The sequence below is a fragment of the Procambarus clarkii genome, chromosome 11 (genome assembly GCF_040958095.1).
Source record: "Procambarus clarkii isolate CNS0578487 chromosome 11, FALCON_Pclarkii_2.0, whole genome shotgun sequence".
Classification (NCBI taxonomy): domain Eukaryota; kingdom Metazoa; phylum Arthropoda; class Malacostraca; order Decapoda; family Cambaridae; genus Procambarus; species Procambarus clarkii.
This window is the reverse complement of record NC_091160.1, coordinates 40,587,788-40,615,287: the sequence shown is the minus strand read 5'-3', so window position 1 is coordinate 40,615,287 and position 27,500 is coordinate 40,587,788. Positions and strand designations below refer to the sequence as shown.

At 49.2% G+C, this 27,500-nt stretch overlaps 1 protein-coding gene across 1 annotated transcript in view; it reads left to right on the top strand.

Moving 5' to 3' along the window:
* The first annotated feature begins 4,633 nt into the window (after positions 1-4,633).
* LOC138363676 (uncharacterized) overlaps positions 4,634-27,500 on the top strand; it is a 90,993-nt gene continuing 68,126 nt past the window's right edge. The window contains exon 1 of the mRNA XM_069323056.1: positions 4,634-4,710. Coding sequence (XP_069179157.1) covers positions 4,634-4,710 — 77 coding nt within the window. The remainder of the gene's footprint in view (positions 4,711-27,500) is intronic.

Sequence of the window (27,500 nt, the reverse complement as noted above, 5' to 3'; positions counted from 1 at the left end):
GCTGGCTAACATCAGAACAGCGTTCAGGAACCTGTGTAAGGAATCATTCAGAATCTTGTACACCACATATGTAAGACCAATCCTGGAGTATGCGGCCCCAGCATGGAGCCCGTACCTTGTCAAGCACAAGAAGAAGCTTGAAAAAGTCTAAAGGTATGCCACTAGACTAGTCCCAGAACTAAGAGGCATGAATTACGAGGAAAGGCTGCGGGAAATGCACCTCACAACACTGGAAGTCAGAAGAGAAAGGGGAGACATGATCACTACCTACAAATTTCTAAGAGGAATTGACAGGGTAGATAAAGATAAACTGTTCAACACTGGTGGTACGCGAACAAGGGGACACAGGTGGAGACTGAGTACCCACATGAGCCACAGAGACGTTAGAAAAAACTTTTTCAGTGTCAGAGTAGTTAACAGGTGGAATGCATTAGGAAGTGATGTGGTGGAGGCTGACTCCATACACAGTTTCAAGTGTAGATATGATAGAGCCCAATAGGCTCGGGAACCTGTACACCAGTTGATTGACGGTTGAGAGGCGGGACCAAAGAGCTAAAGCTCAACCCCTGCAAGCACAAATAGGGGAGCACACACACACACACACACACACACACACACACACACACACACACACACACACACACACACACACACACACACACACACACACACTGCTCCTTTCCCCCAATTTCCGGTCAAGTAAATATGTGAAACAGTGTTGGTGGTATCTTTCAGTTGTGTCCCCCTCCCCCCCCCCCCATCACTGGCCAGCCAGGACCCACACACCCACGAAACAAACACAATACACATCAAACACGTTTTCATCGTCTCGAAAAACAGAGAAAAGCACTTTGTAGACGCTTGTAAACACGGGAATGTTGTTGGCGACAATTGGTTAAGTTCCCCTCCAACTCTTACGCCACAACTTAGGACACACTCGGTCAGTCCGTCCTCCTAATAGAACGTTGCATTTTGACGTATACTTTATTTACGGGCAAAAATCGTCGCACTAGAAAATGGAAGCGGCTCTCGAAATTGACGTTCTGTCCCGTTTTCTGTTTTGGGTTCTCTGGTAGGTTAGGATAAGGGCACTTTAGTACGACAATCTCAATTTTAAGTACGAAATTTTAGTACGAAACTTTAGGAGGACGAGCTGACAAGTGTGGCTCCACTTTTAGAAAGTTTGGTGTTGGACTTAAGACCTATCAACCTCTGGAGAGTTATTAAGACCACCACAACCTCTGGAGGGTTATTAAGACCACCACAACCACTGGAGGGTTATTAAGACCACCACAACCTCTGGAAGGTTATTAAGACCACCACAACGTCTGGAGAATTATTAAGACCACCACAACCACTGGCGGGTTATTAAGACCACCACAACCTCTGGAAGGTTATTAAGACCACCACAACGTCTGGAGAATTATTAAGACCACCACAACCACTGGCGGGTTATTAAGACCACCACACCAGCCACAGCCCCTTGGTGAGTCACCACGGCACCACCATCACCTCCCACCTGGGAACCACTGCTGGTTGCACTCTCCAAACTCAGCTTTACATATAGATATGACTTGAGTCAAGCCTCGGAACCTGCACGCCAATCAACCCAAGGTTGAGTGCCGGGGCCAGAGAGCCAAGACTCAACTATCCCAAGCACAATTTAACCAAAAACGTGCACACACACACACACACACACACGTGTGTGTGTGTGTATATTCGCAGCCGAGTGGATAGCGCTGCGGGGTTCTAGTCCTTAGGGTCTGGGGTACGATTCCCGGTCGAATCAGAAACAAATGGGCAGAAAACTTTCACCTCATGTACCTGTTCACCAAGCAGTAAATAGGTACCTGGGAGTTAGACAGCCGCTACGGGTTTCATCCTGGAGAAGTGTGTGTGTGAGAAATATGTAGATAATAGTTAAAAAATAGGTCGTAAGTCAATACATTTGACAGCAGAATGGTTAAAAAGACGAGGTCCAAGAGCTTATAGCTCGATCCTAGAGGTATAAATAGTAAATACAAATAATAAAAACGCACACAAACACACATCAAAGGATTGCTAGATGTCACTTGCAGAACCACACCCCCCCCCCCCCACTACGAAGACACACACATTCTTTAAAACAAAAAAAAAATACAAAAAAAAATATAAAAATATGAGGAAATATGAGGAGCGTTTCTCGGCAGGCGCCACAACTGTCTCCCCCAGACCTCGCGGGCTCTCAAGATAACATTAATCGGTACGACGGGGGTAACGGGTGGCAGTGATTGGGGGTACCAGAGGGGGGATTATGGGAGATGCGGGGGGGGGGGGGGGGGCTGAATGATAGGGATAAAAGAGGGGGTTATTGGGGTAAGAGAGGAGGGTGATTGGGGTAAGGTTATGAAAAGACTTTGGTGGAGGGTAAAGGAAGGTATGACGGGCGGGAGCGGGGAGAGTAGGGGTGTTCCAGACGCAGGACGACCATGAGGGTGGCTCGGGGAGAGTAGGGGTGTTCCAGACGCAGGACGACCATGAGGGTGGCTCGGGGAGAGTAGGGGTGTTCCAGACGCAGGACGACCATGAGGGTGGCTCGGGGAGAGTAGGGGTGTTCCAGACGCAGGACGACCATGAGGGTGGCTCGGGGAGAGTAGGGGTGTTCCAGACGCAGGACGACCATGAGGGTGGCTCGGGGAGAGTAGGGGTGTTCCAGACGCAGGACGACCATGAGGGTGGCTCGGGGAGAGTAGGGGTGTTCCAGACGCAGGACGACCATGAGGGTGGCTCGGGGAGAGTAGGGGTGTTCCAGACGCAGGACGACCATGAGGGTGGCTCGGGGAGAGTAGGGGTGTTCCAGACGCAGGACGACCATGAGGGTGGCTCGGGGAGAGTAGGGGTGTTCCAGACGCAGGACGACCATGAGGGTGGCTCGGGGAGAGTAGGGGTGTTCCAGACGCAGGACGACCATGAGGGTGGCTCGGGGAGAGTAGGGGTGTTCCAGACGCAGGACGACCATGAGGGTGGCTCGGGGAGAGTAGGGGTGTTCCAGACGCAGGACGACCATGAGGGTGGCTCGGGGAGAGTAGGGGTGTTCCAGACGCAGGACGACCATGAGGGTGGCTCGGGGAGAGTAGGGGTGTTCCAGACGCAGGACGACCATGAGGGTGGCTCGGGGAGAGTAGGGGTGTTCCAGACGCAGGACGACCATGAGGGTGGCTCGGGGAGAGTAGGGGTGTTCCAGACGCAGGACGACCATGAGGGTGGCTCGGGGAGAGTAGGGGTGTTCCAGACGCAGGACGACCATGAGGGTGGCTCGGGGAGAGTAGCGGTGTTCCAGACGCAGGACGACCATGAGGGTGGCTCGGGGAGAGTAGCGGTGTTCCAGACGCAGGACGACCATGAGGGTGGCTCGGGGAGAGTAGGGGTGTTCCAGACGCAGGACGACCATGAGGGTGGCTCGGGGAGAGTAGGGGTGTTCCAGACGCAGGACGACCATGAGGGTGGCTCGGGGAGAGTAGGGGTGTTCCAGACGCAGGACGACCATGAGGGTGGCTCGGGGAGAGTAGCGGTGTTCCAGACGCAGGACGACCATGAGGGTGGCTCGGGGAGAGTAGCGGTGTTCCAGACGCAGGACGACCATGAGGGTGGCTCGGGGAGAGTAGCGGTGTTCCAGACGCAGGACGACCATGAGGGTGGCTCGGGGAGAGTAGGGGTGTTCCAGACGCAGGACGACCATGAGGGTGGCTCGGGGAGAGTAGGGGTGTTCCAGACGCAGGACGACCATGAGGGTGGCTCGGGGAGAGTAGGGGTGTTCCAGACGCAGGACGACCATGAGGGTGGCTCGGGGAGAGTAGGGGTGTTCCAGACGCAGGACGACCATGAGGGTGGCTCGGGGAGAGTAGGGGTGTTCCAGACGCAGGACGACCATGAGGGTGGCTCGGGGAGAGTAGGGGTGTTCCAGACGCAGGACGACCATGAGGGTGGCTCGGGGAGAGTAGGGGTGTTCCAGACGCAGGACGACCATGAGGGTGGCTCGGGGAGAGTAGGGGTGTTCCAGACGCAGGACGACCATGAGGGTGGCTCGGGGAGAGTAGCGGTGTTCCAGACGCAGGACGACCATGAGGGTGGCTCGGGGAGAGTAGGGGTGTTCCAGACGCAGGACGACCATGAGGGTGGCTCCCCGCTGGCGGTAACATCCCTACTGATCACTCGTCCAGAAAAAGATGTCTCCTTCCTCCACTGTTACATCGTTTTATTAGAGACACTCTGGGTGAAATACTGACAGTTGACAGTAGCCTGTGATTTTCCTTTGACAAAATATTGGAGCCTTACGGTGGGATCGAATCAGTTTCTCCAGACTCACCAGACAAGCACTGAGCCACAATTCCGTCAGTGGTGCGTGTGCCTGTGGAGTCCGGGGACATGAGTTCGATCCCATGCTATAGCTTTGTATGTTATTAGGCTTCTGGTACGCTCCCCTATATATAACCTGTACCCGATGTGTCCAGTTATCTCAGCAAACACATGGTATAACAATGACCATTCCTTTGAGTCCTATATTTCCATTATATGTTCTATAATTAATAGAGCGCTTCTGGATAACACTATTAGACTAATACGAATGCAAATACAATATTGTGGATGGTATATTATGGATGAACGGTTGGATTACCTCCAGACGCCTTTAAGATGCTCTAGGGATGCTTTACAGTCTCAGTTGACTACCAGGTAGGTACTCTAGGTAGATAAAGTTGTCAGAACTCCTGAGAGCTTTATCGTGAGCATCCTGGCTGGCTGGTAGCATGACGCTCTCGTGTAACTCAGACCACAGTTTGAGTCCCGGCTGGTATAAGGGAAGGGGAAGGGAACTATCAGGAGAGAGCACCAAGCCATTACCACTATATAACACATGGAAGCCGGATGTTATAAGTGTCTATATAAGAGTTAGTCTTCATTATTACCCGGATATCCAGGTAATAATGCTATCTATATAATTATTACTGCCATAATAATTATTTTATTTATGTCCAGGATTATATGATTTTCCCCTCACTGTCTCCTCACTTGGTAGTTTTCCACCTCATATTTCTTGTCTTCTCTTCCTCTTGTGCTGTTCCTCTCTCCTCTTCCTTCCCATCTATGTTATATTCTCCATTCCCTCATGTTTATGTCAACCCCGTCACTTCCTACACTCCGTCATCTCCCTCCCTCCTTCCTCCATCCTTATCCCTTGCTTCACCCCTTACCTCCCATCCCCCTATAACCCCTTTCTCCCCTCCCCCTCCCCCCCCCGGGAGCCAGACCCTGCATGCCTCCACGCGTGATAAACAAAAGGCAGTAAATCTTTAGCAATGCATCAACATTTGGTTGGAGGCGGCAGCCATTGTGGCGGGTAATGACCTGATCCCTATCCCTCTCCTCTTGCCTTCCCAGCCCCTTCCATGTCACCTACGATAACATTATTAATAATGAATAAATGGCATTTTGGAGGACGAAGGGAAGGGAAGGGGTGGATGGGCAGGGTGTGAGGGGGAGAGATAACAAAAGAGCAGAGGGAAGGGAGGAAGTGTTAGGAGGGCTGAGGGTGAGGGGAAAGAGTGTTAGAATGGAAAGGGAAGTGGAGAGAAGGAGGATACGAGGACAGGGGCAGCAAGGGAGGGGATTAGAAGGGCAATTAGGGAGGGGGGGATAAGTGGGAAGGGGTGGGCTTTAGGAAACAAGAGGGGGAAGGAAGGAATGAGTAGAGATAAGGGAAAAGAGAGTGGGAGGGGTGGGGAATAAGCAGGAGGTGGTGGGGGAACACAAGGCAGCTCCCCCTCACCAGCCACTGGGGGAACACAAGGCAGCTCCCCCTCACCAGCCACTGGGGGAACACAAGGCAGCTCCCCCTCACCAGCCACTGGGGGAACACAAGGCAGCTCCCCCTCACCAACCACTGGGGAAAGTGTTGACTGGACCGTAACATATCATTCATGGCGCCTCTAACCTTTATAGTTCCTCCTCGGTGGCTCTCTTTATTATCACCTGGGTGATATATATAAGGTTCTGAGAGGGGGTGTTTATCTATCACTGTTCACTTCCTAGTGACTGTGTGCAGCGACGCCTGGCTCTTGGGCCCCGCCTCATTCGGCGTCTGATTACATCCCGATGTTCCTGTTAGTCTACAGGGAGCTTAAAGCAATAGATGCCCCGTTTGTTGGCGCCTGTACCCATCTGTTGGCGCCTCTATCCATCTGTTGGCGCCTCTATCCATCTGTTGGCGCCTGTATCCATCTGTTGGCGCCTGTATCCATCTGTTGGCGCCTGTATCCATCTGTTGGCGCTTGTACCCATCTGTTGGCGCTTGTACCCATCTGTTGGCGCCTGTATCCATCTGTTGGCGCCTGTATCCATCTGTTGGCGCCTGTATCCATCTGTTGGCGCCTGTACCCATCTGTTGGCGCCTGTACCCATCTGTTGGCGCCTGTATCCATCTGTTGGCGCCTGTATCCATCTGTTGGCGCCTGTATCCATCTGTTGGCGCCTGTACCCATCTGTTGGCGCCTGTATCCATCTGTTGGCGTCTGTATCCATCTGTTGGCGCCTGTATCCATCTGTTGGCGCCTGTACCCATCTGTTGGCGCCTGTATTCATCTGTTGGCGCCTGTATCCATCTGTTGGCGCCTGTACCCATCTGTTGGCGCCTGTACCCATCTGTTGGCGCCTGTATCCATCTGTTGGCGCCTGTACCCATCTGTTGGCGCCTGTACCCATCTGTTGGCGCCTGTACCCATCTGTTGGCGCCTGTACCCATCTGTTGGCGCCTGTACCCATCTGTTGGCGCCTGTATCCATCTGTTGGCGCCTGTACCCATCTGTTGGCGCCTGTACCCATCTGTTGGCGCCTGTACCCATCTGTTGGCGCCTGTACCCATCTGTTGGCGCCTGTATCCATCTGTTGGCGCCTGTACCCATCTGTTGGCGCCTGTACCCATCTGTTGGCGCCTGTACCCATCTGTTGGCGCCTGTACCCATCTGTTGGCGCCTGTATCCATCTGTTGGCGCCTGTATCCATCTGTTGGCGCCGGTACCCATCTGTTGGCGCCAGTATCCATCTGTTGGCGCTTGTACCCGTCTGTTGGCGCCTGTACCCATCTGTTGGCGCCTGTATCCATCTGTTGGCGCTTGTACCCGTCTGTTGGCGCCTGTACCCATCTGTTGGCGCCTGTACCCATCTGTTGGCGCCAGTATCCATCTGTTGGCGCTTGTACCCATCTGTTGGCGCCTGTACCCATCTGTTGGCGCCTGTATCCATCTGTTGGCGCCTGTATCCATCTGTTGGCGCCTGTATCCATCTGTTGGCGCCTGTATCCATCTGTTGGCGCCTGTACCCATCTGTTGGCGCCTGTATCCATCTGTTGGCGCCTGTATCCATCTGTTGGCGCCTGTATCCATCTGTTGGCGCCTGTATCCATCTGTTGGCGCCTGTACCCATCTGTTGGCGCCTGTATCCATCTGTTGGCGCCTGTATCCATCTGTTGGCGCCTGTATCCATCTGTTGGCGCCTGTATCCATCTGTTGGCGCCTGTATCCATCTGTTGGCGTCTGTATCCATCTGTTGGCGCCTGTATCCATCTGTTGGCGCCTGTACCCATCTGTTGGCGCCTGTATTCATCTGTTGGCGCCTGTACCCATCTGTTGGCGCCTGTATCCATCTGTTGGCGCCTGTATCCATCTGTTGGCGCCTGTATCCATCTGTTGGCGCCTGTACCCATCTGTTGGCGCCTGTATCCATCTGTTGGCGCCTGTACCCATCTGTTGGCGCCTGTATCCATCTGTTGGCGTCTGTATCCATCTGTTGGCGCCTGTATCCATCTGTTGGCGCCTGTACCCATCTGTTGGCGCCTGTATTCATCTGTTGGCGCCTGTATCCATCTGTTGGCGCCTGTACCCATCTGTTGGCGCTTGTACCCATCTGTTGGCGCCTGTATCCATCTGTTGGCGCCTGTATTCATCTGTTGGCGCCTGTATCCATCTGTTGGCGCCTGTACCCATCTGTTGGCGCCTGTACCCATCTGTTGGCACTTGTACCCATCTGTTGGCACCTGTACCCATCTGTTAGCGCCAGTACCCATCTGTTGGCGCCTCTATCCATCTGTTGGCGCCTGTACCCATCTGTTAGCGCCTGTACCCATCTGTTGGTGCCTGTATCCATCTGTTGGCGCCTGTATCCATCTGTTGGCGCCTGTATCCATCTGTTGGCGCCTGTACCCATCTGTTGGCGCCTGTATCCATCTGTTGGCGCCTGTATCCATCTGTTGGCGCCTGTATCCATCTGTTGGCGCCTGTATCCATCTGTTGGCGCCTGTACCCATCTGTTGGCGCCTGTATCCATCTGTTGGCGCCTGTATCCATCTGTTGGCGCCTGTATCCATCTGTTGGCGCCTGTATCCATCTGTTGGCGCCTGTATCCATCTGTTGGCGTCTGTATCCATCTGTTGGCGCCTGTATCCATCTGTTGGCGCCTGTACCCATCTGTTGGCGCCTGTATTCATCTGTTGGCGCCTGTACCCATCTGTTGGCGCCTGTATCCATCTGTTGGCGCCTGTATCCATCTGTTGGCGCCTGTATCCATCTGTTGGCGCCTGTACCCATCTGTTGGCGCCTGTATCCATCTGTTGGCGCCTGTACCCATCTGTTGGCGCCTGTATCCATCTGTTGGCGTCTGTATCCATCTGTTGGCGCCTGTATCCATCTGTTGGCGCCTGTACCCATCTGTTGGCGCCTGTATTCATCTGTTGGCGCCTGTATCCATCTGTTGGCGCCTGTACCCATCTGTTGGCGCTTGTACCCATCTGTTGGCGCCTGTATCCATCTGTTGGCGCCTGTATTCATCTGTTGGCGCCTGTATCCATCTGTTGGCGCCTGTACCCATCTGTTGGCGCCTGTACCCATCTGTTGGCACTTGTACCCATCTGTTGGCACCTGTACCCATCTGTTAGCGCCAGTACCCATCTGTTGGCGCCTCTATCCATCTGTTGGCGCCTGTACCCATCTGTTAGCGCCTGTACCCATCTGTTGGTGCCAGTACCCATCTGTTAGCGCCTGTACCCATCTGTTGGCACCTGTACCCGTTTGTTGGCGCCTGTACCCATCTGTTGGCGCCTGTACCCGTTTGTTGCCGCCTGTACCCGTCTGTTGGCGCCTGTACCCATCTGTTGGCGCCTGTACCCATCTGTTGGCGCCTGTATCCATCTGTTGGCGCCAGTACCCATCTGTTGGCGCCAGTACCCATCTGTTGGCGCCAGTACCCATCTGTTGGCACCTGTACCCATCTGTTGGCGCCTGTACCCATCTGTTGGTGCCAGTACCCATCTGTTGGCACCTGTACCCATCTGTTGGCACCTGTACCCATCTGTTGGCGCCTGTACCCATCTGTTGGCGCCTGTACCCATCTGTTGGCGCCTGTACCCATCTGTTGGCGCCTGTATCCATCTGTTGGCGCCTGTATCCATCTGTTGGCGCCTGTACCCATCTGTTGGCGCCTGTACCCATCTGTTGGCGCCTGTACCCATCTGTTGGCGCCTGTACCCATCTGTTGGCGTCTGTATCCATCTGTTGGCGCCTGTATCCATCTGTTGGCACCTGTACCCATCTGTTGGCGCCTGTACCCATCTGTTGGTGCCAGTACCCATCTGTTAGCGCCTGTACCCGTTTGTTGGCGCCTGTACCCATCTGTTGGCGCCTGTACCCGTCTGTTGGCGCTTGTACCCATCTGTTGGCGCCTGTACCCATCTGTTGGTGCCAGTACCCATCTGTTGGCACCTGTACCCGTTTGTTGGCGCCTGTACCCATCTGTTGGCGCCTGTACCCGTCTGTTGGCGCCTGTACCCATCTGTTGGCGCCTGTACCCATCTGTTGGCGCCTGTACCCGTCTGTTGGCGCCTGTACCCGTCTGATGGCGCCTGTACCCATCTGTTGGCGCCTGTACCCGTCTGTTGGCGCCTGTACCCATCTGTTGGCGCCTGTACCCATCTGTTGGCGCCTGTACCCATCTGTTGGCGCCTGTACCCGTCTGTTGGCGCCTGTACCCATCTGTTGGCGCCTGTACCCATCTGTTGGCGCCTGTATCCATCTGTTGGCGCCAGTACCCATCTGTTGGCGCCAGTACCCATCTGTTGGCGCCAGTACCCATCTGTTGGCGCCAGTACCCATCTGTTGGCGCCAGTACCCATCTGTTGGCACCTGTACCCATCTGTTGGCGCCAGTACCCATCTTTTGGCACCTGTACCCATCTGTTGGCGCCTGTACCCATCTGTTGGCGCCTGTACCCATCTGTTGGCACCTGTACCCATCTGTTGGCACCTGTACCCATCTGTTGGCACCTGTACCCATCTGTTGGCACTTGTACCCATCTGTTGGCGCCTGTACCCATCTGTTGGCACCTGTACCCATCTGTTGGCACCTGTACCCATCTGTTGGCACCTGTACCCATCTGTTGGCGCCAGTACCCATCTGTTGGCGCCAGTACCCATCTGTTGGCGCCAGTACCCATCTGTTGGCGCCAGTACCCATCTGTTGGCGCCAGTACCCATCTGTTGGCGCCAGTACCCATCTGTTGGCATTGTAACAGTTTCTTGTAATCATGATTGTTCTCTAGATTTCTCAAATGGATTGTACTCCAGTTGTGTGTGTCCAGTTTGTGTACTTCCTGTGGTGGGCAGTAGTCGGCAAGGAAGGGCCATTTATGTCTGTCGCAAGTACCATTAAAAATGTCATGTATTAATAATTGAGCTGAGAAAAACAGGATAGTGTCAGCGTAATTAAAGATAAGAATGATTATTATGATAATGTACAGTCTCCGTGGTGTAGTGGTAAGACACTCGCGTGCCGTTCCGCGAGCGCTTTGTCATGGGTTCGTATCCTGGCCGGGGAGGATTTACTGGGCGCAAATCCTTAACTGTAGCCTCTGTTTAACTCAACAGTAAAATGTGTACTTGGTTGTAACAACGATTCTTCGCGGCGGGGATCGTATTCCAGGGACCATAGGATTAAGGACTTGCCCGAAACGCTACGCGTACAAGTGGCTCTACAAGAATGTAACAACTCTTGTATATATCAAAAAAAAAAATGAATAAGTGGCTCCAAGGTAGAAGTGGCTACACTGATATAAAGTGTTCCTTCATGATAAAATAAACAGGAAGAAGTCATTTCACAGTCATAAGTGAGTGACAGAGAAGTCAAGAGGAGACGCCACTACCAATGGTGGCAGCGATGGGATGACTTTTCTCTATACTTTATAATAGTGTAGTCAGTTGTATCTTGGAACCACTTATACACATTAATCTCTAAATGACCCAATGTTATTGTTTTATAAATAATCTCGTGATGGTTTGAAGCTCATAAATTGTTTACTAAAGGCCAAACTAACTTGCCATGACTGAGGATAGATGAACAGGTCTCGCAAATAGAGACTTAAGTGCTTCGTGTATCCTGGTCCATCTTCGGATCTGTAAAAGGTCTTAAAGGAGTCCCTGATTATAATTTTAATATCCATCTGCATATTTGTGAGTCTCATTTAAGCTGCTGATGTAAGCGGTGTGCAGTTCTGGTGTTAGTTAGTTAGGTACCTGAGTGTTAGTCAGCTGTCACGGGCTGCTTCCTTGGGGGTGGAGGCCTGGTCGAGGACCGGGCCGCGGGGACACGAAAGCTCGGAAATCATCTCAAGATAACCTCTTCACTCACAAGAACTGTTTTGATTCCTTCATACCCGGCTTCCTCTTATGGTTCATTGGTCTCCAGTTCTCCTTTAATGTCTTCATATCTTCATTACCTTACACTTACTGCAACTGAAATCTAGAAGCCATTTATTAATTTTGCAAAGGTTAGAACTAAATTCTACCAACTAGTTTCCTTACATTTGTTGGAACTGAACTCTAGCAGCCAATTCTCTGCTAACTCCTATAGATAGTTCAGGACATCTTGCACTAGTTCATAGAAATTTAGTTTCAGACTCTTACCAGTCGCTTTCCATCGTTTAACGAGCACTGGCATGTAGGAACTGAGTCTTCGGGAAGGTTATTAACACATATCGGGAACAGGAGAGGACCAAGCGGGATGGTTCTGGAGCACACAGGTCAAGCTACATATGTTCTTCCAACCTTTTCATCCATTTCTCACACTGGCATTTTGTAAGGGAGGGTGGAGACACAGTTGCTGAGAAGGCACAGTGGAGGCAGCAGCGTTACATGCCTGGAGAGGATGCTGGGAGCTCTTCTACCCTCCATGTAGAAGAAGGTGTAGAAGAGGCTTATTGTAAAAGAGGACCAGCAATGGACGACCTCACAAGAGCCGCGGTAACCTCCTGATCCTCTTAACCGACTCCTTCCCAGGAAAATCATAGCTCAGAAAGCACAGAAAACGGAGAGAGCTCCAGCATAAGTAGGACTTGCCAATTTGTAAACATTGCCAAGACTGTGGCAGGAAAACTTTCCATAAGTGAAGGCCACGCCACGCTCGGGGCTGGACCAGGAGCCGTGAAAACATCTGCAACAGAAGGCAGAATAAATGCCCAAAAAATTACTATAGAAATTGATTGGATTTCAGATATAAATTTGAGATGAAACACAACTACTGAATACCTGCCCTGGGTATAGTGGTGAGACTAACCTAACAGCTGCTGGAGGCTACAGGAGCAGAGGATGCTATAAGATACTTTAAGAGGTAAGAATACCATGAGATGATGAAAGAGATGACTATACCACCAGATGCTGGCGGAGTTAAGAATACCCTAAGATGCTGGCGGAGTTAAGAATACCCTAAGATGCTGGCGGAGTTAAGAATACCCTAAGAACCTGGAAACTGAGCTTGTTATGTAGCAAAGCTCTATAATGGTCAAAAGAGGAGAAAATGAATGGTGAACTTGATGGCCGACTTAGGGAAGGCAAACATAAAAAGGCTCTTGAATTTTCCTAGGACGCTGCGCCACCACTCAGGCGATATATTCATATATTGTGGACTGCTTGAGAAGTATGTCTTGGGAGAAGTGGCTGAGGGAAACACCCACATCTGGAGTTTAACATGTATCACAGTCTTGAGGGGCAAGTTATATAAGGTGTTAGAGCTATTGCCAGCGTGTGTGGTGTGTGTTTGTGTGTGTGTGTGTGTGGTGTGTGTGTGTGTGTGGTGTGTGTGTGTACTCACCTAGTTGTACTCACCTAGTTGTGTTTGCGGGGGTTGAGCTCTGGCTCTTTGGTCCCGCCTCTCAACCGTCAATCAACAGGTGTACAGATTCCTGAGCCTATCGGGCTCTGTCATATCTACACTTGAAACTGTGTATGGAGTCAGCCTCCACCACATCACCCCCTAATGCATTCCATTTGTCAACCACTCTGACACTAAAAAAGTTCTTTCTAATATCTCTGTGGCTCATTTGGGCACTCAGTTTCCACCTGTGTCCCCTTGTGCGTGTTCCCCTTGTGTTAAATAGACTGTCTTTATCTACCCTATCAATCCCCTTCAGAATCTTGAATGTGGTGATCATGTCCCCCCTAACTCTTCTGTCTTCCAGCGAAGTGAGGTTTAATTCCCGTAGTCTCTCCTCGTAGCTCATACCTCTCAGCTCGGGTACTAGTCTGGTGGCAAACCTTTGAACCTTTTCCAGTTTAGTCTTATCCTTGACTAGATATGGACTCCATGCTGGGGCTGCATACTCCAGGATTGGCCTGACATATGTGGTATACAAAGTTCTGAATGATTCTTTACACAAGTTTCTGAATGCCGTTCGTATGTTGGCCAGCCTGGCATATGCCGCTGATGTTATCCGCTTGATATGTGCTGCCGGAGACAGGTCTGGCGTGATATCAACCCCCAAGTCTTTTTCCTTCTCTGACTCCTGAAGAATTTCCTCTCCCAGATGATACCTTGTATCTGGCCTCCTGCTCCCTACACCTATCTTCATTACATTACATTTGGTTGGGTTAAACTCTAACAACCATTTGTTCGACCATTCCTTCAGCTTGTCTAGGTCTTCTTGAAGCCTCAAACAGTCCTCTTCTGTTTTAATCCTTCTCATAATTTTAGCATCGTCCGCAAACATTGAGAGAAATGAATCGATACCCTCCGGGAGATCATTTACATATATCAGAAACAAGATAGGACCGAGTACAGAGCCCTGTGGGACTCCACTGGTGACTTCACGCCAATCGGAGGTCTCACCCCTCACCGTAACTCTCTGCTTCCTATTGCTTAGATACTCCCTTATCCACTGGAGCACCTTACCAGCTACACCTGCCTGTCTCTCCAGCTTATGTACCAGCCTCTTATGCGGTACTGTGTCAAAGGCTTTCCGACAATCCAAGAAAATGCAGTCCGCCCAGCCCTCTCTTTCTTGCTTAATCTGTGTCACCTGATCGTAGAATTCTATCAAGCCTGTAAGGCAAGATTTACCCTCCTTGAATCCATGTTGGCGATTTGTCACGAAGTCCCTTCTCTCCAGATGTGTTACCAGGTTTTTTCTCACGATCTTCTCCATCACCTTGCATGGTATACAAGTCAAGGACACTGGCCTGTAGTTCAGTGCCTCTTGTCTGTCGCCCTTTTTGTATATTGGGACCACATTCGCCGTCTTCCATATTTCTGGTAGGTCTCCCGTCTCTAGTGACTTACTATACACTATGGAGAGTGGCAAGCAAAGTGCCTCTGCACACTCTTTCAGTACCCATGGTGAGATCCCATCTGGACCAACCGCCTTTCTAACATCCAGATCCAGCAGGTGTCTCTTGACCTCCTCTCTCGTAATTTCGAACTCCTCCAAGGCCGCCTGGTTTACCTCCCTTTCTTCTAGCACAGTGACCTCACCCTGTTCTATTGTGAAGACCTCCTGGAACCTCTTGTTGAGTTCCTCACACACCTCTCTGTCATTCTCTGTATACCTGTCCTCGCCTGTTCTAAGTTTCAATACCTGTTCTTTCACTGTTGTTTTCCTTCTGATGTGACTGTGGAGTAGCTTTGGTTCGGTCTTGGCTTTGTTTGCTATATCATTTTCAAAATTTTTCTCTGCTTCTCTTCTCACCCTGACGTACTCATTCCTGGTTCTCTGGTATCTCTCCCTGCTTTCTGGTGTTCTGTTATTCCGGAAGTTCCTCCACGCCTTTTTGTTCAGTTTCTTCGCTTCCATACATGCCCTATTATACCATGGATTCTTCTGTTGCTTCTCGGATTTTTCCCTTTGGGCCTGGATGAACCTGTTTACTGCCTCCTGACACTTTTGGGTAACATAGTCCATCATACCCTGTACAGACTTGTCTCTGAGGTCTGTGTCCCAAGGTATTTCACTTAGGAAACTTCTCATCTGTTCATAATTCCCCTTTCGGTATGCCAGCCTTTTGATTCCTAGTTCTTTTTGGGGGGAGATAAGTCCTAGCTCTACCAGGTACTCAAAGTTCAATACACTGTGGTCACTCATTCCCAAGGGCGCTTCCATCTTAACTTCCCTTATATCCCATTCATTTAGGGTAAATATCAAATCAAGCATTGCTGGTTCATCTTCTCCTCTCATTCTTGTTGGCTCTTTGGTATGCTGGCTTAGAAAGTTTCTTGTTGCCACGTCCAGCAGCTTAGCTCTCCATGTTTCTGGTCCTCCATGCGGGTCTCTGTTCTTCCAATCTATCTTCCCATGGTTGAAGTCTCCCATAATTAGTAGTCCAGATCCATTCCTGCTAGCAACAGAAGCTGCTCTTTCTATTATGTTAATGGTGGCCATGTTGTTTCTATCATATTCCTGTCTAGGTCTTCTGTCATTTGGTGGTGGATTATATATGACTGCGACTATAATTTTTTTCCCTCCATTTGTTACAGTACCTGCTATGTAGTCACTGAAACCTTCACAGCCCTGAATATCCATCTCCTCAAAATCCCAGCCTTTTCTTACCAGCAGAGCTACACCACCTGTGTGTGTGTGTGTGTGTGTGTGTGTGTGTGTGTGTGTGTGTGTGTGTGTGTGTGTGTGTGTGTGTGTGTGTGTGTGTGTGTGTGTGGTGTGTGTGTGTGTGTGTGTGTGTGTGTGTGTGTGTGGTGTGTGTGTGTGTGTGGTGTGTGTGTGTGTGTGTGTGTGTGTGTGTGTGTGTGTGTGTGTGTGTGTGTGTGTGTGTGTGTGTTTACTAGTTGTGTTTACTAGTTGTGTTTTTGCGGGGGTTGAGCTTTGCTCTTTCGGCCCGCCTCTCAACTGTCAATCAACTGTTTACTAACTACTACTTTTTTTTTTTTTTTTTTTTTTGTTTTTTTTTTTTTTTTTTTTTTTTTCCACACCACACCACACACACACACCCCAGGAAGCAGCCCGTTACAGCTGACTAACTCCCAGGTACCTATTTACTGCTAGGTAACAGGGGCACTTAGGGTGAAAGAAACTTTGCCCATTTGTTTCTGCCTCGTGCGGGAATCGAACCCGCGCCACAGAATTACGAATCCTGCGCGCTATCCACCAGGCTACGAGGCCCCCAAATATATATATATATAACTTTTTAGACACTCAACCCACCAGGAGACTCGAACACTGGCCAACAAGGTGGCAGTTGCATGCTGTATCCACTACGCTATACTTCAAAGCCATAAACAGAGAAACGCCAAATTTCGACTTAGTAAGTGGTCAATCAATATAGTAAATCTAAATTACTTTAGTTTGGGATCGAGCTTAAGGCCCATCAACCTCTGGAAGGTTACTAAAGCCAGCACCACTGAATATTGACCAAAAAAGATTTCGAACTGGTGACCGCGGGAACACCGGGTCCGACCTGCTAGTCTGACCACGACGCTTCCTACGTGTGTGTGTGACGACGCGTGTGTGTGTGTGTGTGTGTGTGTGTGTGTGAAATACAGTGCCAGTGGCCACCTGAGTATACTCACTCACATTGGGATAAATTCTACTGGTTATACTCCGTGAGAAACTACAAACCAAAGCGACGGACTGAAGCTATACACTAGACACCATTACAAGACCAAGTGGAGAGGAAAAAAGTAGACAAAAATAACGAAAAAAAATGTAGAACGAGAAGCGAAACTGAATTAGTAAAAGAGAGAGAAGAGACAGTGAAATAGGACGGGTAAAATTTGTGAAAGATACAGTGAAACCGATGGAAAAACAGCGTGACAGAATCAGTAGGGGACAGTGAGACCATCTCGTTCAGTCCTCTTGAGCAGCTGAGGTCATTGTACAAGCAGGAGTGGATATGTTGCAATGATTCCAAAAGATTCCTGATCAACCAGGCTGTGATTCATACGTGAGGCTGCGAGCAGCCGCGTCCAACAGCCTGGTTGACCAGTCCAGCAACGAGGAGGACTGGTCGAGGACCGGGCCGCGAGGGACGCTAAGCCCCGATATCTCTTTAAGGTAACTTCAAGGTAACGGCCAATCGAGAGCTCAGTGCTGCACGTGACGTCATGAAAATCAAGTTTAGCTCTTGATTATAAGTGATAAGTGACACGACAAAGATAAGTGACTTAGAGTCCTATAAGAAGTATTTAATAACTTCTCGACAGCAGGGGTTGCAAAACTCTGAAATTATACAAGATTTCTCCCAACTTGAGTCTGCACGACCCTCTTGCTTAAGTCTGTACGTCTAAATCCAAACTCAGAAGACCACGTTTCATCACAGTACTGAAGCAACCCCTTACGAAACCTGTGCATCTTTCCTGAATCATGGCGGCATTATGGAATCATGGAACCTTGTACTGCTTCGGGACTCATATCCTGTTGAGCTCCGAAATTGAGCTCATAACCTGATGTAAACTCTGTGAATGAGGAAGGATATACAGTTTACGTATACCTGATGAATCCTCGCCCTGAGGTCAGGATGAACAGGAATGGAGAGAGGAACAGTTGCTGGACGGAGCTGAGGAGAATGGATATCCGTCTTCCTGTCACTTGATGGCTGAAGGATTTTTATAGCGAGTCGATAAAATTGGTCCCTCCCATCTGCCAGTGTTCCTGGTGCTCCTCTCATGAGGAGTGACAGAGAGACAGAGAGGGAATGTGTGAGAATGATTGAGAGTGAGTGAGAGAGAGACAGACAGACATATATTGAGAAATACAAAATTATTGTGACCATTTTGAATCACAAAATTATTTGTGACCCAAATAATTGTGATGCTGTGTCATCTGACACTGATACAGTGTGTCATAACATGCCGATGGTGTAGTGAGGGTGGAGGGAGAGACGGAGAACATGGAGAGGAGTAGAAGTAGAAGGTAGAAGGTAGAGAGTAGCTGTCACCATCCATTCTCAACTCAGTACCTCCAAGACAAGGAATGGAACTTGACTGTGCTTTAAGCAGTTATCAAATGCTAGCATGTATCTGTACATGCAGGATTCTTTAAGTCAATAACCTCAAGAGTGCTCTACACTCTACCTTGCAATATATCAGAAAATCCAAGGTTCAGGGAACACCATTAAAGACAATTTAAACAATAAATTCATCAATGAGATTTAAAATGATATCATAATTGAGGGAATTTAACGTAATGTTTACAATGTCAAGATTAATGTACAATGTTAGTCACCATACAAGACATTGTGTCTGTTCTCTGGAATGTACAGTTCCCTGAGTATTTATGGTGAATACTAAGAGTTAGCTCCACCTACTAAGTAGTTAGCCTCAAGCCATTTACCTACTACGCCTTAACCGGCAGCTTGTTTGAAATACACACCTGGCTACCTGTCTGCAGTTACCTTAGCTTAGCAGAAGCAAGGTCACTTCACACGACCTGACCCCTGGTCAACAAGGGGTCATTAACACCCTAGAGCGGTGACCTTCTAGTTACTGCTGGTCGACAGTCTGGTGCCTCCAGTCCTGCCTTGTCTGACTCACTCTTGTACCATGTAAAATATAATGTAACTAATCACCTTAATGGTGTTAGATGCCGAGGGTGTAGTGAGGGTGTAGTGAGGGTGTAGTGAGTGTAGTGAGAGTGTAGTGACGGTGTAGTGAGGGTGTAGTGAGAGTGTAGTGAGGGTGTAGTGAGGGTGTAGTGAGTGTAGTGAGAGTGTAGTGAGGGTGTAGTGAGGGTGTAGTGAGGGTGTAGTGAGAGTGTAGTGAGGGTGTAGTGAGGGTGTAGTGAGAGTGTAGTGAGGGTGTAGTGAGTGTAGTGAGGGTGTAGTGAGGGTGTAGTGAGGGTGTAGTGAGGGTGTAGTGAGAGTGTAGTGAGAGTGTAGTGAGGGTGTAGTGAGGGTGTAGTGAGGGTGTAGTGAGAGTGTAGTGAGAGTGTTGTGAGGGTGTAGTGAGAGTGTAGTGAGGGTGTAGTGAGAGTGCAGTGAGGCCCCTTTAGCGGGGCCTCGTAGCCTGGTGGATAGCGCGCAGGACTCGTAATTCTGCGGCGCGGGTTCGATTCCCGCACGAGGCAGAAACAAATGGGCCAAGTTTCTTTCACCCTATGCTCCTGTTACCTAGCAGTAAATAGGTACCTGGGTGTTAGTCAGCTGTCACGGGCTGCTTCCTGGGGGTGGAGGCCTGGTCGAGGACCGGGCCGCGGGGACACTAAAGCCCCGAAATCATCTCAAGATAACCTCAAGGGTGTAGTGAGGGTGTAGTGAGGGTGTAGTGAGAGTGTAGTGAGAGTGTAGTGAGGGTGTAGCGAGGGTGTAGTGAGGGCGTAGTGAGGGTGTAGTGAGAGTGTAGTGAGGGTGTAGCGAGGGTGTAGTGAGGGCGTAGTGAGGGTGTAGTGAGAGTGTAGTGAGGGTGTAGTGAGAGTGTAGTGAGGGTGTAGTGAGAGTGTAGTGAGGGTGTAGTGAGAGTGTAGTGAGGGTGTAGTGAGAGTGTAGTGAGGGTGTAGTGAGAGTGTAGTGAGCGTGTAGTGAGGGTGTAGTGAGGGTGTAGTGAGAGTGTAGTGAGGGTGTAGTGAGAGTGTAGTGAGGGTGTAGTGAGGGTGTAGTGAGAGTGTAGTGAGGGTGTAGTGAGAGTGTAGTGAGAGTGTAGTGAGAGTGTAGTGAGGGCGTAGTGAGGGTGTAGTGAGAATGTAGTGAGGGTGTAGTGAGAGTGAAGTGAGGGTGTAGTGAGAGTGTAGTGAGGGTGTAGTGAGAGTGTAGTGAGGATGTAGTGAGAGTGTAGTGAGGGTGTAGTGAGAGTGTAGTGAGGGTGTAGTGAGAGTGTAGTGAGCGTGTAGTGAGGGTGTAGTGAGGGTGTAGTGAGAGTGTAGTGAGGGTGTAGTGAGAGTGTAGTGAGGGCGTAGTGAGGGTGTAGTGAGAATGTAGTGAGGGTGTAGTGAGAGTGAAGTGAGGGTGTAGTGAGGGTGTAGTGAGAGTGTAGTGAGGGTGTAGTGAGAGTGTAGTGAGAGTGTAGTGAGGGTGTAGTGAGGGTGTAGTGAGGGTGTAGTGAGAGTGTAGTGAGGGTGTAGCGAGGGTGTAGTGAGGGCGTAGTGAGGGTGTAGTGAGAGTGCAGTGAGGGTGTAGCGAGGGTGTAGTGAGGGCGTAGTGAGGGTGTAGTGAGAGTGTAGTGAGGGTGTAGTGAGAGTGTAGTGAGAGTGTAGTGAGGGTGTAGTGAGGGTGTAGTGAGAGTGTAGTGAGAGTGTAGTGAGGGCGTAGTGAGGGTGTAGTGAGGGTGTAGTGAGAGTGTAGTGAGGGTGTATTGAGGGTGTAGTGAGAGTGTAGTGAGGGTGTAGTGAGGGTGTAGTGAGGGTGTAGTGAGAGTGTAGTGAGGGTGTAGTGAGGGTGTAGTGAGTGTAGTGAGGGTGTAGTGAGAGTGTAGTGAGAGTGTAGTGAGAGTGTAGTGAGGGTGTAGTGAGAGTGTAGTGAGGGTGTAGGGAGAGTGCAGTGAGAGTGTAGTGAGGGTGTAGTGAGGGTGTAGTGAGGGTGTAGTGAGGGTGTAGTGAGAGTGTAGTGAGAGTGTAGTGAGAGTGTAGTGAGAGTGTAGTGAGGGTGTAGTGAGAGTGTAGTGAGAGTGTAGTGAGAGTGTAGTGAGGGCGTAGTGAGGGTGTAGGGAGAGTGTAGTGAGGGTGTAGTGAGAGTGTAGTGAGAGTGTAGTGAGAGTGTAGTGAGGGTGTAGTGAGAGTGTAGTGAGAGTGTAGTGAGAGTGTAGTGAGGGCGTAGTGAGGGTGTAGGGAGAGTGTAGTGAGGGTGTAGTGAGAGTGTAGTGAGAGTGTAGTGAGAGTGTAGTGAGAGTGTAGTGAGGGCGTAGTGAGGGTGTAGTGAGGGTGTAGTGAGAGTGTAGTGAGGGTGTAGTGAGGGTGTAGTGAGAGTGTAGTGAGGGTGTAGTGAGGGTGTAGTGAGGGTGTAGTGAGAGTGTAGTGAGAGTGTAGTGAGGGTGTAGTGAGAGTGTAGTGAGGGTGTAGTGAGAGTGTAGTGAGAGTGTAGTGAGGGCGTAGTGAGGGTGTAGGGAGAGTGTAGTGAGGGTGTAGTGAGAGTGTAATGAGGGTGTAGTGAGAGTGTAGTGAGAGTGTAGTGAGAGTGTAGTGAGGGTGTAGTGAGGGCGTAGTGAGGGTGTAGTGAGAGTGTAGTGAGGGTGTAGTGAGAGTGTAGTGAGGGTGTAGTGAGAGTGTAGTGAGAGTGTAGTGAGGGTGTAGTGAGGGTGTAGTGAGGGCGTAGTGAGGGTGTAGTGAGAGTGTAGTGAGGGTGTAGTGAGAGTGTAGTGAGAGTGTAGTGAGGGTGTAGTGAGAGTGTAGTGAGAGTGTAGTGAGGGTGTAGTGAGAGTGTAGTGAGAGTGTAGTGAGGGTGTAGTGAGGGTGTAGTGAGGGTGTAGTGAGAGTGTAGTGAGGGTGTAGTGAGAGTGTAGTGAGGGTGTAGTGAGGGTGTAGTGAGGGTGTAGTGAGGGTGTAGTGAGAGTGTAGTGAGGGTGTAGTGAGGGTGTAGTGAGGGTGTAGTGAGAGTGTAGTGAGGGTGTAGTGAGGGTGTAGTGAGGGTGTAGTGAGGGTGTAGTGAGAGTGTAGTGAGGGTGTAGTGAGGGTGTAATGAGAGTGTAGTGAGGGTGTAGTGAGAGTGTAGTGAGAGTGTAGTGAGGGTGTAGTGAGAGTGTAGTGAGGGTGTAGTGAGGGTGTAGTGAGAGTGTAGTGAGAGTGTAGTGAGGGTGTAGTGAGGGTGTAGTGAGGGTGTAGTGAGAGTGTAGTGAGGGTGTAGTGAGAGTGTAGTGAGGGTGTAGTGAGGGTGTAGTGAGGGTGTAGTGAGGGTGTAGTGAGGGTGTAGTGAGAGTGTAGTGAGGGTGTAGTGAGGGTGTAGTGAGAGTGTAGTGAGAGTGTAGTGAGGGTGTAGTGAGGGTGTAGTGAGGGTGTAGTGAGAGTGTAGTGAGGGTGTAGTGAGAGTGTAGTGAGGGTGTAGTGAGGGTGTAGTGAGGGTGTAGTGAGGGTGTAGTGAGAGTGTAGTGAGAGTGTAGTGAGGGTGTAGTGAGGGTGTAGTGAGAGTGTAGTGAGGGTGTAGTGAGGGTGTAGTGAGAGTGTAGTGAGAGTGTAGTGAGGGTGTAGTGAGGGTGTAGTGAGAGTGTAGTGAGGGTGTAGTGAGAGTGTAGTGAGGGTGTAGTGAGAGTGTAGTGAGGGTGTAGTGAGAGTGTAGTGAGGGTGTAGTGAGAGTGTAGTGAGGGTGTAGTGAGAGTGTAGTGAGGGTGTAGTGAGAGTGTAGTGAGGGTGTAGGGAGAGTGTAGTGAGAGTGTAGTGAGGGTGTAGTGAGGGTGTAGTGAGGGTGTAGTGAGGGTGTACCCCCCCCCCCCCCACACACAGGGCGGCTGGAAATAGCCCGATCACTGGTATCAAAGCAACACTCCGCCTCATTATTGCCCTCATCAAAGCCTCTATCTCAGCTTTTATAAGCCTGATCAAAGCTTCCGGCCAAGCTTTTATGATCGTAATTAAATTGAGTGTGAAGAGCTGTTATGAGCCAGAGCTGCCCATCCCGTCACTATCAGGCAGGATTCCAACCCATGAACCAGATCCCAGCTACGAGATGCTTATGTTGTAGATAGAGTAGATATGGGGTGGTTGACCACTGCCACTTATAGCAGTGCCACTGCCACTTATAGCAGTGCCACTGCCACTTATAGCAGTGCCACTGCCACTTATAGCAGTGGTCACATTAACCGTGTCTGGCACTATGAGTGGAGATGGCTGAATGCCTTCGTTATCAACGCCTTATATATCCGGCAAGCAACGCCCCCCCTAGTGACGTCATATACCATATATATAGTCATTTAGGCTTCCAAAGACACAAAGTTCATTTACATTGTAACAATGTAGTGACGCTGGCTCAACATTTGTGCACTTATACCCGAGTGTCCAAGACCAAGTAACTCAAGTAAAAGTTACTTAAGTGTGTGGTGGAGTTCAGAGACGCAAGTTCAATCCCACCGCACTGCCATAATATGCACTCATTGTGAGAGATCACAAGTCAGGTAAAACATCACGCCACCACGAGGCTCTGCTCAATGTACCGGGAAATTAATGAGCTGATTAGCCCAAGTGTGACTTAATGAGGCAGTCGGAGATGGAGTGTCATTAGTCGGTCATTTGGCTGTTGAGGTAATCAGGCAGGTGTGTTAGTGGTGGTAGTTATGGTGGTGACAGTGTTAGTGGTGGTAGTTATGGTGGTAGTTATGGTGGTGACATTGTTAGTGGTGGTAGTTATGGTGGTGACATTGTTAGTGGTGGTAGTTATGGTGGTGACATTGTTAGTGGTGGTAGTTATGGTGATGACAGTGTTAGTGGTGGTAGTTATGGTGGTGACATTGTTAGTGGTGGTAGTTATGGTGGTATTTATGGTGGTGACATTGTTAGTGGTGGTTGTTATGGTGGTAGTTATGGTGGTGACATTGTTAGTGGTGGTAGTTATGGTGGTGACATTGTTAGTGGTGGTAGTTATGGTGGTAGTTATGGTGGTGACATTGTTAGTGGTGGTAGTTATGGTGGTGACATTGTTAGTGGTGGTGGTTATGGTGGTAGTTATGGTGGTGACATTGTTAGTGGTGGTAGTTATGGTGGTAGTTATGGTGGTGACATTGTTAGTGGTGGTAGTTATGGTGGTGACATTGTTAGTGGTGGTAGTTATGGTGGTAGTTATGGTGGTGACATTGTTAGTGGTGGTAGTTATGGTGGTGACAGTGTTAGTGGTGGTAGTTATGGTGGTGACATTGTTAGTGGTGGTAGTTATGGTGGTATTTATGGTGGTGACATTGTTAGTGGTGGTTGTTATGGTGGTAGTTATGGTGGTGACATTGTTAGTGGTGGTAGTTATGGTGGTAGTTATGGTGGTGACATTGTTAGTGGTGGTAGTTATGGTGGTGACATTGTTAGTGGTGGTAGTTATGGTGGTATTTATGGTGGTGACATTGTTAGTGGTGGTTGTTATGGTGGTAGTTATGGTGGTGACATTGTTAGTGGTGGTAGTTATGGTGGTAGTTATGGTGGTGACATTGTTAGTGGTGGTAGTTATGGTGGTAGTTATGGTGGTGACATTGTTAGTGGTGGTAGTTATGGTGGTGACATTGTTAGTGGTGGTAGTTATGGTGGTGACATTGTTAGTGGTGGTAGTTATGGTGGTAGTTATGGTGGTGACATTGTTAGTGGTGGTAGTTATGGTGGTGACATTGTTAGTGGTGGTAGTTATGGTGGTAGTTATGGTGGTGACATTGTTAGTGGTGGTAGTTATGGTGGTGACATTGTTAGTGGTGGTAGTTATGGTGGTAGTTATGGTGGTGACATTGTTAGTGGTGGTAGTTATGGTGGTAGTTATGGTGGTGACATTGTTAGTGGTGGTAGTTATGGTGGTATTTATGGTGGTGACATTGTTAGTGGTGGTAGTTATGGTGGTGACATTGTTAGTGGTGGTGGTTATGGTGGTAGTTATGGTGGTGACATTGTTAGTGGTGGTAGTTATGGTGGTGACATTGTTAGTGGTGGTAGTTATGGTGGTGACAGTGTTAGTGGTGGTAGTTATGGTGGTGACAGTGTTAGTGGTGGTAGTTATGGTGGTAGTTATGGTGGTAGTTATGGTGGTGACATTGTTAGTGGTGGTAGTTATGGTGGTGACAGTGTTAGTGGTGGTAGTTATGGTGGTGACAGTGTTAGTGGTGGTAGTTATGGTGGTAGTTATGGTGGTGACATTGTTAGTGGTGGTAGTTATGGTGGTGACAGTGTTAGTGGTGGTAGTTATGGTGGTAGTTATGGTGGTAGTTATGGTGGTGACATTGTTAGTGGTGGTAGTTATGGTGGTGACAGTGTTAGTGGTGGTAGTTATGGTGGTGACAGTGTTAGTGGTGGTAGTTATGGTGGTGACATTGTTAGTGGTGGTAGTTATGGTGGTGACATTGTTAGTGGTGGTAGTTATGGTGGTGACATTGTTAGTGGTGGTAGTTATGGTGGCAGTTATGGTGGTGACAGTGTTAGTGGTGGTAGTTATGGTGGTGACATTGTTAGTGGTGGTAGTTATGGTGGTGACAGTGTTAGTGGTGGTAGTTATGGTGGTGACAGTGTTAGTGGTGGTAGTTATGGTGGTAGTTATGGTGGTGACAGTGTTAGTGGTGGTAGTTATGGTGGTTACAGTGTTAGTGGTGGTAGTTATGGTGGTGACAGTGTTAGTGGTGGTAGTTATGGTGGTAGTTATGGTGGTGACAGTGTTAGTGGTGGTAGTTATGGTGGTGAAATTGTTAGTGGTGGTAGTTATGGTGGTAGTTATGGTGGTGACAGTGTTAGTGGTGGTAGTTATGGTGGTAGTTATGGTGGTGACAGTGTTAGTGGTGGTAGTTATGGTGGTGAAATTGTTAGTGGTGGTAGTTATGGTGGTAGTTATGGTGGTGACAGTGTTAGTGGTGGAAGTTATGGTGGTTACAGTGTTAGTGGTGGTAGTTATGGTGGTGACAGTGTTAGTGGTGGTAGTTATGGTGGTAGTTATGGTGGTGACAGTGTTAGTGGTGGTAGTTATGGTAGTGACATTGTTAGTGGTGGTAGTTATGGTGGTAGTTATGGTGGTGACATTGTTAGTGGTGGTAGTTATGGTGGTATTTATGGTGGTGACATTGTTAGTGGTGGTAGTTATGGTGGTGACATTGTTAGTGGTGGTGGTTATGGTGGTAGTTATGGTGGTGACATTGTTAGTGGTGGTAGTTATGGTGGTAGTTATGGTGGTGACATTGTTAGTGGTGGTAGTTATGGTGGTAGTTATGGTGGTGACATTGTTAGTGGTGGTAGTTATGGTGGTGACATTGTTAGTGGTGGTAGTTATGGTGGTGACATTGTTAGTGGTGGTAGTTATGGTGGTAGTTATGGTGGTGACAGTGTTAGTGGTGGTAGTTATGGTGGTGACATTGTTAGTGGTGGTAGTTATGGTGGTAGTTATGGTGGTGACAGTGTTAGTGGTGGTAGTTATGGTGGTAGTTATGGTGGTGACAGTGTTAGTGGTGGTAGTTATGGTGGTGACAGTGTTAGTGGTGGTAGTTATGGTGTTGACATTGTTAGTGGTGGTAGTTATGGTAGTGACATTGTTAGTGGTGGTAGTTATGGTGGTGACATTGTTAGTGATGGTAGTTATGGTGGTAGTTATGGTGGTGACAGTGTTAGTGGTGGTAGTTATGGTGGTGACAGTGTTAGTGGTGGTAGTTATGGTGGTAGTTATGGTGGTAGTTATGGTGGTGACAGTGTTAGTGGTGGTAGTTATGGTGGTGACAGTGTTAGTGGTGGTAGTTATGGTGGTGACAGTGTTAGTGGTGGTAGTTATGGTGGTAGTTATGGTGGTGACAGTGTTAGTGGTGGTAGTTATGGTGGTAGTTATGGTGGTAGTTATGGTGGTGACAGTGTTAGTGGTGGTAGTTATGGTGGTGACAGTGTTAGTGGAGGTAGTTATGGTGGTGACAGTGTTAGTGGTGGTAGTTATGGTGGTGACATTGTTAGTGGTGGTAGTTATGGTGGTATTTATGGTGGTGACATTGTTAGTGGTGGTAGTTATGGTGGTAGTTATGGTGGTGACATTGTTAGTGGTGGTAGTTATGGTGGTGACATTGTTAGTGGTGGTAGTTATGGTGGTGACATTGTTAGTGGTGGTAGTTATGGTGGTAGTTATGGTGGTGACAGTGTTAGTGGTGGTAGTTATGGTGGTGACATTGTTAGTGGTGGTAGTTATGGTGGTAGTTATGGTGGTGACAGTGTTAGTGGTGGTAGTTATGGTGGTAGTTATGGTGGTGACATTGTTAGTGGTGGTAGTTATGGTGGTGACATTGTTAGTGGTGGTAGTTATGGTGGTGACAGTGTTAGTGGTGGTAGTTATGGTGGTAGTTATGGTGGTGACATTGTTAGTGGTGGTAGTTATGGTGGTGACATTGTTAGTGGTGGTAGTTATGGTGGTAGTTATGGTGGTGACAGTGTTAGTGGTGGTAGTTATGGTGGTAGTTATGGTGGTAGTTATGGTGGTGACAGTGTTAGTGGTGGTAGTTATGGTGGTGACAGTGTTAGTGGTGGTAGTTATGGTGGTAATTATGGTGGTGACAGTGTTAGTCGTGGTAGTTATGGTGGTGACAGTGTTAGTGGTGGTAGTTATGGTGGTAGTTATGGTGGTGACAGTGTTAGTGGTGGTTATGGTG